The sequence below is a fragment of the Hoplias malabaricus genome, chromosome 6, assembly GCF_029633855.1.
Source record: "Hoplias malabaricus isolate fHopMal1 chromosome 6, fHopMal1.hap1, whole genome shotgun sequence".
Taxonomy (NCBI): Eukaryota; Metazoa; Chordata; class Actinopteri; order Characiformes; family Erythrinidae; genus Hoplias; species Hoplias malabaricus.
In genome coordinates this window covers 51,229,985-51,240,742 of record NC_089805.1, presented here as the reverse complement: position 1 = coordinate 51,240,742, position 10,758 = coordinate 51,229,985, and the positions used below count along the sequence as shown (strand labels likewise).

Below are 10,758 nucleotides of genomic sequence, written 5' to 3'. Positions count from 1 at the left end.
AAGCGGGGCTCGAAGTTAAATACATCGATTCATTTAAAGGTGAGCGAATATAACGGCAGTTTAACTCGGATTAAACTTTGATTTCGGAAAGCCGGTGAGTTTAGAGCGGTCTGTGGTTCGTAAATAAGGCGGAGGAGTGTTCGCGGTGTCGGACTTCACTAAAGGAAGCTTGGTGCTGGAGAACAGAGGAGAGCTGACCCCCGGAGGAAGGCCGGAGGAGACGGAGCGTTCACCGCAGCGCCCTGAGAGGAGTCATGTTTGACTTCATCTGGACGTGAGTACACAGGCTTTTCTTTATCTGTTCAGGTGTGAGGTTGTGTTTATATCTGTTACAGGTCTAAGACAGACACAGTGTCACGTTAAAGATTAGAGTCCCAGCTTTTCATTAATGATGCCGTTTTATTTTTAATTTCTCTCGGAAAACGAATATTTTGGTCGAAATACACCTCGCCAGGAGAGTTATGGACAGATTAGTGACAGTGAATGTGTGGATATGGAGGTAAAACTGAAAGAATGTTATTCCAAACACGGTGTCTCTCTCTTTCTTTTAAAAAATTAAACTCCTGCGTCATGAGCCCAGAAGCGATTCACACAAAAACAAATCACACCAGCGCTTACCTCGTGTCTTTCCGTCAGTCCGTGTGTTTGTGATCCTCGTGTTTGTGTGAGTTTAAAAAACACAGTTTAAAAACACGGTACAGTATATTTTTAAATAATTAAAATATTATCCCCGTGGGTCTCCCTTAAGGAACTCTAATGGTCGTGTGGCATAGGCTCTTAGCTTTCCAGCGACACGTCAATCAAGTCTGCAGACCAATCAGGGGCCGAGTCATGACGACGCGTGACCAAGGAGGCGGGACAAACATAGGCCCGTGTTTCAGCGGCCTGCACCGCGAGAGACGACTCCGACGGTTTTATTTGGCCACAACAATTACAACAAAAAACAATCAAGACAATAAACATGTTTTCAGAGATTAGACGTCTTTCACTGGCTGCCTTTCCCCCGCTGAGGCGATTTAAACACACGGAGGGGTGTGAGGGAGTCACAGCAAACCAGAGTGAAGCTCCCTCCTCCAAAACGCCTGGCCTTTGAAGGGACACTGCGTTAGAAACGAGTAAATATCAGAATAAAATACAACACGTATAAACCCTTCTCCTGTTTGTTCAGGGTAACAGGGCACTTGGAGAGCTGCAGGAGTCTAGTTTGTAAAGAAAAACATTGTGAATGTTGCCGTTAAGTCTAGATTATATATATGACTTGAATATATATATTATTTATTTATTTTTATTTTTTTTCTGCAGTAAAATGAATCATTATCTTTATGGAGAGGTTGTAGTGTTTGGAGACACTTGGCCAGGCCCCGGTTCACTGTCTACTCCAGCTTGAATAACTTCAAAGTGTTGGACATTAACTCTTCAGTTTGAAGTCACTGATATCTAGATTATAAAATGAAATTTAGGAGTGTGTTTACCTTTTTATTTTTTACATTTTCTCATTTTTTTTTTCATCAGATATTGACCACTGCAAATTAATTTCAATACCTTTAAATGTTTTATTTGACATTTTTTAAGGCTTTTCATAAAATTGACTCTAGTTTATTCTCTGCCTGAGGAGAAAGCCTAAAGATGTTTGTATGTAATTTCAGGCAGAAAATGGAAAAAAGGCTTAGGGGAAAAATACATTTACCTTCTTAAAAATCCAGGCCTTCTTTCTACAAACCAGTGCATATTTCATACTGGTCTAAGCTGATCTATGTTGCTCTATGCCGGTTAATGCTGGGCTGGTACTGGGTTAAGTGGAGAGCTCAGCATGGTCATCAGTTTATCAACATCCATTTCTGTTGACCAGCACACACAACATGTGCATCCATGCTTGTCTCTGCTGTTTTTCCTGGCTGGGGTTACAGAAAACATGTACATATACTGTACTTTGTAGTCATTATTTAGTTCAGTAGTATTTCTATTGAACAAAATGTCGTGTACCTTACCTCAGAATGTAATGTTTGGTTTGATTGGGTTTGAATTCTAGAACAATCTCAACTAAAACTATCTACAGCTAAAATAATATATTTTGTCACAAATTATCTGTCTTCTGTTTGTTCAAATTCAGTATCGATGCTGCAAGAGATGACGGCACTCTTGGAAGACCATATTAACCCCAACTGCAAAATGAAGAGAATCATTTTGGAAGGAAGGCCCCGGTTGTGTCTTTTTGCTTTAAGAGACATCACATCTGGAGTGGAGATTACATATAACTATGGAGATGGTGATTGTCCCTGGAGGAGTAAAGTAAGAATGTGGAAATTTATCTTTGGTCACTTGTGACAAAACTTTGACAACGTATATACACCTACAACAACAACACACACACACTCACACACCAAACTATTAACTGTAGTGTAGTATACAAGCGATTATAAAACCTATTTACAAAGAAATGATCATTTCCACTGCATTTCAGTAAAGATGACCTCTTTGAAATATTCCTGGTGTCTCTTGGCATTAGATACCGTTTGCCTGATGGAAGCTACACAAATGTTACATGTATAAAATCCTTATACAAATGTTTTATACACCTTTGACTTCTGCCTAATGTTTTTCTACCCATTTTATCAGTCATACATTTTACTTTTCTCTTGCAGCTCAAATTCTACTAAACTAAACTGTCAAATTATAAAAAAAAAACAATATCCTCAAACTCAGTTTTCAAATGAGATAAAGCCACTGTAGTGCTTTTTAGATATAAACATACAGTCCTTCTAAAAACCAAGGCAACTGACCAGAAGCATCCCGATAAATTAAAAACAACTAACTACCTCTTTAGTCATCCACTTGATTTCCAGTGGTAGCTGATAATAACTGGTACCCTTCTACCTTATAAGTTTAATAGTGGCTGGTGTTATCATTTTAGGTGACAGAAAGTGGACCGGAAGCAGGCAGTAGTCACCTGGAGTCAGAAACTGCCTCTGAAGTTGATCAGCGTTTCACCAAACATTCACAGCACAGATTTAGTTCTGAGATTCAAGTAAGGAAAATGACTTTTGTTCATGCAGCTTACACACTGTAAATGCTATGTGTATGTACTCCACCAGTATAGGAAATGTATAACACTAGGTGTGATTTCTGAACTCATGTACATCAGTTGGGATATACACCAGTATACAGTGCTGCTTCTTACACTTGCTTTACACACCCTGATCAGCCATAACATTAAAACCACCTACTTGCTTCTAAACATGTCTATTTTATGAGCTCCACATACCATAGAGGAGCACCTTGAAGTTGACCACCCTTTACCCTGTTCTTCAGTGGTCAGGACACCCATCATACAGCCACAGATCAGGTATTATTAGGGTGGTGAATCATTACTAGCTCTGCGTTTATACTATCACCACAATATCAGTGTGTGTGAGTGTGTAATCTACTTAAACCAGCACAACACGCACTAACACACCACCACAACCACATCGTATAAGAATATAAGAGTTTTATTAAAAATAATTAGTTTGATTGGTGTGTTTAGCCTTAAATTTTTTTCTACCACTTATCAGTGTTCCTCTTGTTTATTGTATGTCAACATGTTTTAAATATTGGGTGTGTTAATGACTGTTGTGCCAATTTCAGGTGACAAATAGTGGAACGACAACAGACAGTAAAGGTCTGGAGCCAGATTGTGCCTCTGGAGACAATCACCATGGCACCCAACAATCACTGCAAGACTCTACTTTCTGCAAAATGGTATGAAACTATTATATTTCAGGTGTTTTTTACATAGTAAACGTCAAGTCCCCACAATGTACTCTAACAGTATTGGCAAAGGATTTCATTCGGCAAGAGGTGCACCTCCCCCACTGAGTCCCCACAATGTCTTTTCAAATGAATGGTTTACACAAAGTCCCCACACAGTGCCTATTTAAAAATATGAGTTTTTTTAAAAATAAATAGTTTGATTGGTGTGTTTAGCCTTAAAATAGTTTCTACCACTTATTAGTGTTCTTCTTGTTTATTGTATGGCAACATGTTTAAAATATTGGGCATGTTAGTGACTGTGGTGCTCATTTCAGGTGACAAATAGTGGAACGACAGCGGATGTCAAACGTCTGGAGCCAGATTGTGCCTCTGGAGACAATCACCATGGCACCCAACATTTACTGCAAGACTCTACTTTCTGCAAAATGGTATGAAACTATTATATTTCAGGTGTTTTTTACATAGTGAACGTCAAGTCCCCACAATGTACAATGTACTCCAACAGTATTGGCATAGGATATAAGAGTATAAGAACGAGTTTTATTAAAAATAAATAGTTTGATTGGTGTGTTTAGCCTGAAAATAGTTTCTACCACTTATTAGTGTTCTTCTTGTTTATTGTATGGCAACATGTTTAAAATATTGGGCGTGTTAGTGACTGTTGTGCTCATTTCAGGTGACAAATAGTGGAACGACAACAGACAGTAAAGGTCTGGAGCAAGATTGTGCCTCTGGAGACAATCACCATGGCACCCAACAATCACTGCAAGACTCTACTTTCTGCAGAATGGTATGAAACTATTATATTTCAGGTGTTTTTTATTTAGTAAACGTCAAGTCCCCACAATGTACAATGTACTCTAACAGTATTGGCATAGGTTTTCATTCAAGTCCCCACAAAGTGGCTGTTAAAAAAGAATGAGTTTTATTAAAAAAATAAATAATTTGATTGGTGTGTTTAGCCTTAAAATAGTTTCTACGACTTATCAGTGTTCCTCTTGTTTATTGTATGGCAACATGTTTTAAATTTTGGGCGTGATAGTGACTGTTGTGCCCATTTCAGGTGACAAAACGTGGAACGACAGCAGACAGTAAAGGTCTGGAGCCAGATTGTGCCTCTGGAGACAATCACCATGGCACCCAACAATCACTGCAAGACTCTACTTTCTGCAGAATGGTATGAAACTATTATATTTCAGGTGTTTTTTTATTTAGTAAACGTCAAGTCCCCACAATGTACAATGTACTCTAACAGTATTGGCATAGGATTTCATTCAAGTCCCCACAAAGCGGCTGTTAAAAAAGAATGAGTTTTATTAAAAAAAAAATAATAATTTGATTGGTGTGTTTAGCCTTAAAATAGTCTCTACGACTTATCAGTGTTCCTCTTGTTTATTGTATGGCAACATGTTTTTAATATTGGGCATGTTCTTGGTAGAATAAAGAAGTGATATACCATTACCTTTTTGTATACAGTTTAACTGGTGTAATTATCACCCCTGTGATCATCTGCTTGTAGCATTTGATGTATATTGCTTTTGTCAGTATACACAAGTGGTAGGTTTAGTCTGGCATCTAAGCTATAACTTTCTGTCATGGGAGTCTCTGACAGGAGATAAAATTCAAGTACAGGCAACATGGGTCTCTGCTTATGATGTATGCAAGTCTTCCTACATTGACAATGTGACATACCATGAGGTGGTTTATCACCCTAAATTCTCCTTTATAGTGTAGGTTCATGTAATAACAAGTATCTAGAAATATCTTAGGAACCCCGTAGCAAAACCACAACTTTTGGATAAAAATGGAATGATCGATCGACTTTGTAGCTGCGTTGGATGATTTTCAGCTGACGTATGTAATTGTATGGCTTGCTAGCAGTAACTAAGCCCTGTTATTTTTGTGACATATTAAAAAAAATAGTTATGCTCTGCAGCATGTTACAGTTCAGCCTTGTCCTTTATTGGTATCTCTTGCTGAGCTGGTCGTGATGAAGGGTGATCAGTGATTGACAGTCCCAGCAGCCACCAATATTTTTTTTTTTATCTTTCAGTCTTTTTTCTTTTTCTTCAGTAAACACTTTTTTCTGGTCATTATCATTATTACTATTATTGGATGTTCTTTGCCACTTATTCTTTTAGTTTGATGCATTTAATTTGTGTTTAAGTAGATTGGAGCAGAACTGGACATTGAAACATCTACAAAGCAAGCCCAGGAAACCAATCAGCATCAGAACCAACTAGCAACACCAGAATCAGAACCAACTAGTACCACATTAGTTCCCAAAGGTATTGTCTGATAAACATTATGGCAAGCTGTTATGAAATGGAAAAACATTGTATGTTTTGACTGATGTTGTCCTGCATTTATTCAGGTGTCAAGGTGGTTAAGAAAAGGAAATGGGAGACCAATGAGGTGAAAGCTGTTGAAAAACATCTGAACAGGTTCATCAAAACTTGCACAGTGCCAGGAAATCAACATTGAGAGGCCTGTATAAAAGCAGAACCTATTGCGTGAATCCTATTGTTGAAAGACAGATTGGTTGGCTGTGAAATTTTTTGTCAATAACAGAATTACTGCTCTCACCTCAGTGTTGAGGTGGTTGTACACCTTGTAGATGCTTTTGAAAGTTTTAAGGTATTTTTATTAATGATTTGTACAAAATACGGCATGGGCAAATGGCAAAAAAAAGAGTTTAAATGGAAATGAATAAATATTTGTGATTCATATGACTACATGATTTGACTTTTCTTATAAATATCCATTGTAGCTGCAAGCCAGTTGTTAGTAAAATTTGTCCCCAGATTGTTCACAAGTACTTACATTGTACAAAATACTGGGAAGTGTCAGTGTGTGTGTGTGCTGGTCCTCACATGTTTGGAATACCAGAAACAGTCCCCAGAATGTCGGAAAATGTCACATTGCTTTATTAACATCTTTTCTGTATTTTAAAGTGACAGCTGCTGTTCCAGGATCAGTTGAAACATGAATCTGTGTTTCATTTGTTCCTAAAGCCTTTAGAAATGCGCGTCCCCACAATGTAGGATTGAGCTTGTAGTCCCCAGATAACGCTTCTACAAGTGTGTGTGTGTGTGTTATGGTGTGTTCTCTAATGTGTGTTTATTGTGTGTGTAGATGCGTGTGATGTCACTCTGGATCCAAACACTGCGAATACTTATCTCTCTCTGTCAGAGGGAAACAAGAAGGTGGAGTGGGTGCAGAAGAAAGTAGAGTATCCAGAACATCCAGATAGATTTGATGGTGCGGCTCAGGTTTTGAGTGTGAAGAGTTTCACTGGACGCTGTTACTGGGAAGTGGAGTGGAGCGGGAATGGTGTTTATATCTCAGTGGCTTACGGAGGAACCCAGAGGAAAGGAAGCAAAATTGAGACTGTGTTTGGATCCAGTAAAAACTCCTGGAGCCTGTTCTGCAGTGGGAACAATTTCTTTGTGTTCCACAATAATCAGACCACTTCGACTACTCCCTCTGTATCTCCCTCTAAGAGAGTGGGGGTGGATCTGGACTGGGAGGGGGGCACTCTGTCCTTCTACACAATCCCACCCAACACAGACACACTCACACACTTACACACACTCACCGCCACATTCACTGAGGCCCTCTACGCTGGGTTGTTGCTTGGTGAAGACACAATGGCGCAAGTGTTTGGGGCAGAGTAAACACTGATCTGAGTGTAAGGCAATGATAGAGCTAAATGGCTAAAACATTCACCTAAATATGAAATATGGAAATACACAAAAGCATAATGATGTTTAATATAAAATACTATAATTAATTATGACATAGTGCTGGTTCTCTCTGAGTTGACCTGTGTGCTCTGTGAGGTCTGAGAAAACTTATCAATAATGCTGAAGAAGCCCACTGTAGCTCAGCAGAATTCTGGAAACTTCAAAATGGCTGCCATGGTCACCACCCATCTTGAAAAGTTTCCCCTCTCTCATATACTAATGTGCCACAAACAGGAAGTTAATATCACCAACCATTCCCATTTAATTAAGGTGTATAGAAATAGAAATGCAGCCCCCCCCCCCCTTACTTAACGGGAACTAAATGTAGAAATTCATTCATTCATTATCTGTAACCCTTATCCAGTTCAGGGTCGCTGTGGTTCAGAGCCTACCTGGAATCATTGGGCGCAAGGCGGGAATACAACCTGGAGGGGGCGCCAGTCCTTCACAGGGCTAAATTTAGAAATTTCACAACGTATTATAATGCAAAAATTAAAGAGTTTTTTTTTTTTATATATAAAGAGGATATATCCGTCTGGAAGACATACAATCAGATGAAATGTGTTTAATTCCATCTACAAGTAAGAAAGTGCCAGCACTGTTTTTAAAAGCTTTAAAATATATATATATAATTTTTGCAAATAAGGAAAGAATATAAATGATTGAGGTGGGTAACATCAGATTTAGACTACAGTGACTACAGTGAAAGGTTAGTAACAAGTAAAAAGATTCATAGATGGGTATAAAGGGAATATTTAAATTTTGCTGGTAATATTTGGGTATATGAATAAATACATATTCCAAAAAACACATTTGTAATCTTTTCTAGAGGGGTTTCACAATATATAAACCAGCAAAGATGGGCAAAAACTATCTTGAAATAAATCCAGTAAATTATATGTGTAAGTATATGACAACTTTTACTTGTACTTTTCAACTTGTAATACGTTGTAAAGCATGGGGAAATATTTACACAACTGACCTGTGGCGTTTGCCTTTTAAAATATATTTAGAATGTAGAGTTGTTACAGATTACGGATTCAATGTTAAGTACAAAGATGTTATAGGAGGCCAGTGGTGTGCTGCACTGACCTCCGCTCCTCTTTTTTGGGTGTGGTTGCACTGATGGAACCTACCCTACAAATGCCCAAATACAGAAAATCCATCATTTGTTGTGCATGAAGCTGTCTGCATCATGAGGGGATGCCTGGGACTGAATGAGAGAGGGGATGGAACTTCAGTCACTACAGCAGTTCACGGTATCATAACATTCACTATATAAAAAAATCAATAAATTATACATATAAACACATTAACTGTTACTTAACTTTCTACATTGTTTTCTGTTGAGATTAGCAGAGTAACTGACAAATCTGTATCATTTCACATACCTCCTGGACTGTATTCCGTCATGGCAGAACCAGACTTGGCCTGATCAAACAATGTCTGCGTCACTTGCATTGTTGTCTGACTACTGAGGACAACAGATCCAGGTCAAGTGAAGTGCTAGTAACCTCTCCTGACCTGCAACACGCCTCTTTATAATCCATGAGGCAGAAGATTTTATAAGATACTTCAACTACAGGAAAAAACAAGCAAATGTAGGGAAAAACCCAACAACCACAACTCACCCATCATCAATTACTGCCTGTATACATGTTCATGCTTTTTATTACCTGTACTAATTTACTTATGTCTCACTTATGTACTCCATCTAATCACATTTATCTTTTCTTTTTGCTGTTTGATTGGTTGTACACATGTGTGGGTCTGTGTCATGAGAGGCATATTTAATTCAGAAACTAAATCCTACTTTTGTGTTTCTCACAGTCTGACTTACTGTTGAATGATACTTTATATATCGGCAGGGGCTAAGCAGATGCTGCTTATGCTGTGATCCATTGCAGGAGGAAGAGCCCCCATGCGATTGGGGCTTTGGCAAAAATGTCTTAGTGACTGGCGTGACTTTTAGACTTGTAAAACGCTTGCTAGTGGTTATTCTGACCCTGTTGCTTGTGACAGTGCCTACTTCTCCTGAAGACACAGCCTGTGTTGCCCATATCTCTAGAAGAATTGTTATTATTACTCTGTTCACCAGACTCCTAGTTGGCTTTGGCATGTACCTTTGTTTGCTGACAGTTGTTTCAGCCTAAAACCTCTCATCACACAAACTGACACAATGTGTTATTGGATATGATATTTGACATGTTAAAGACACCTGATTATTAGGTTTTACATGGTGTCACATTTTAAGTTTTAATCACTTATGGAAAGGTTATCAATAGGTCTGTTACCCTAAGTCACGAAAGGGAGGAATGATGGAGATAAAGGGCTAAAACATTGACTTAATTTGACCTGTGTTTCTCTGTGAAGCCTGAGAAAACTTATCAATGATGCTGAAGTAGCCCACTGTAGCTCAGCAGAATTCTGGAAACATTACACATACACTTTTTATGTGAACAAAGGCTCTTAAAAAAAATCTTATTATCAAAACACCTGCTGGATCCTAGGCAGAGGCCTGAGACACTTATAATTTTAAACTTTTATTATCAGTTTACCTCATTAGCACATGGGGCAAGTGTGAGAAGGGGCCAGCTCAAGGCCTGAGACCTGAAGCCTGAGGTTGTTATTTGGTAAACCTTGGCTGGAAAAATACGGAGCTCATGGTGGAAAAATATTACTTAAAGACTTAATTAATTCCCTCAATTTAGTAATCAGTTCCCTCAATTTAACAATCCTTTTCAGACAGACTGGTCAGAACCTAATGTTTCCCAATTTGTCATGGCTGTAACATGTGAATAAGGAATGGACAGAGATCAAACGTGTGTCCTAACGCAGAGCCTGTGTCATGTCTGCCTGTATAGAGAGAACAGATTACTAAATTGAGGGAATGAATTAAGTCACTAAACAATATTTTTCCACAATGAGACTTTAGGGGCTCTGTAGAAAATAATGAAAACACTGATAACTGATATAAAAATAATAACTATTCAGCATCCTAAAATAATCATGTCATTTGGAAATAATGATCAAGGGGGGTGTGAGGTATTTGGGAGAATAAGGAGAAGCCAGCTGTTGACACCTCCTTGCCCAAAAAAGGGGAATAAAAACGGGATTTTCTGGGATGGTCAGTCGTGCCTGGATGCAGCCTTAATTCTTCAAATAAAGAATGTGTTCTTTTTTAACCTGCAACCTGTGTCTGTGAAATCATTTAAAGGAGTTTTTCTAATTAGACGGGTATCTAAGTCAGTAGTTTAAGGCA

General features: G+C 38.4%; 2 protein-coding genes across 3 annotated transcripts in view; both read left to right on the top strand.

The window, feature by feature from the left end:
• The window catches only part of LOC136699896 (uncharacterized), a 10,936-nt gene extending 304 nt beyond the window's left edge, over positions 1-10,632 (top strand). The window contains exons 1-10 of one of the 2 annotated variants that reach the window (XM_066674952.1): positions 1-274; positions 2,111-2,289; positions 2,912-3,025; positions 3,625-3,738; positions 4,065-4,178; positions 4,427-4,540; positions 4,814-4,927; positions 5,921-6,038; positions 6,125-6,194; positions 6,886-10,632. The exon at positions 1-274 is cut by the window's left edge and continues 304 nt beyond it. In XM_066674952.1, the coding sequence (XP_066531049.1) occupies positions 2,116-2,289; positions 2,912-3,025; positions 3,625-3,738; positions 4,065-4,178; positions 4,427-4,540; positions 4,814-4,927; positions 5,921-6,038; positions 6,125-6,194; positions 6,886-6,895 (942 nt within the window). In that variant the 5' untranslated portion in view covers positions 1-274; positions 2,111-2,115 and the 3' untranslated portion in view covers positions 6,896-10,632. Of the gene's footprint in view, positions 275-2,110; positions 2,290-2,911; positions 3,026-3,624; positions 3,739-4,064; positions 4,179-4,426; positions 4,541-4,813; positions 4,928-5,920; positions 6,039-6,124; positions 6,621-6,885 lie in introns of those variants that run through there. The other variant, XM_066674951.1, reaches the window with a different exon arrangement.
• Positions 1-10,758, top strand: part of LOC136699895 (stonustoxin subunit beta-like) — a 457,886-nt gene that overhangs the window by 58,097 nt on the left and 389,031 nt on the right. The window lies entirely within an intron of this gene.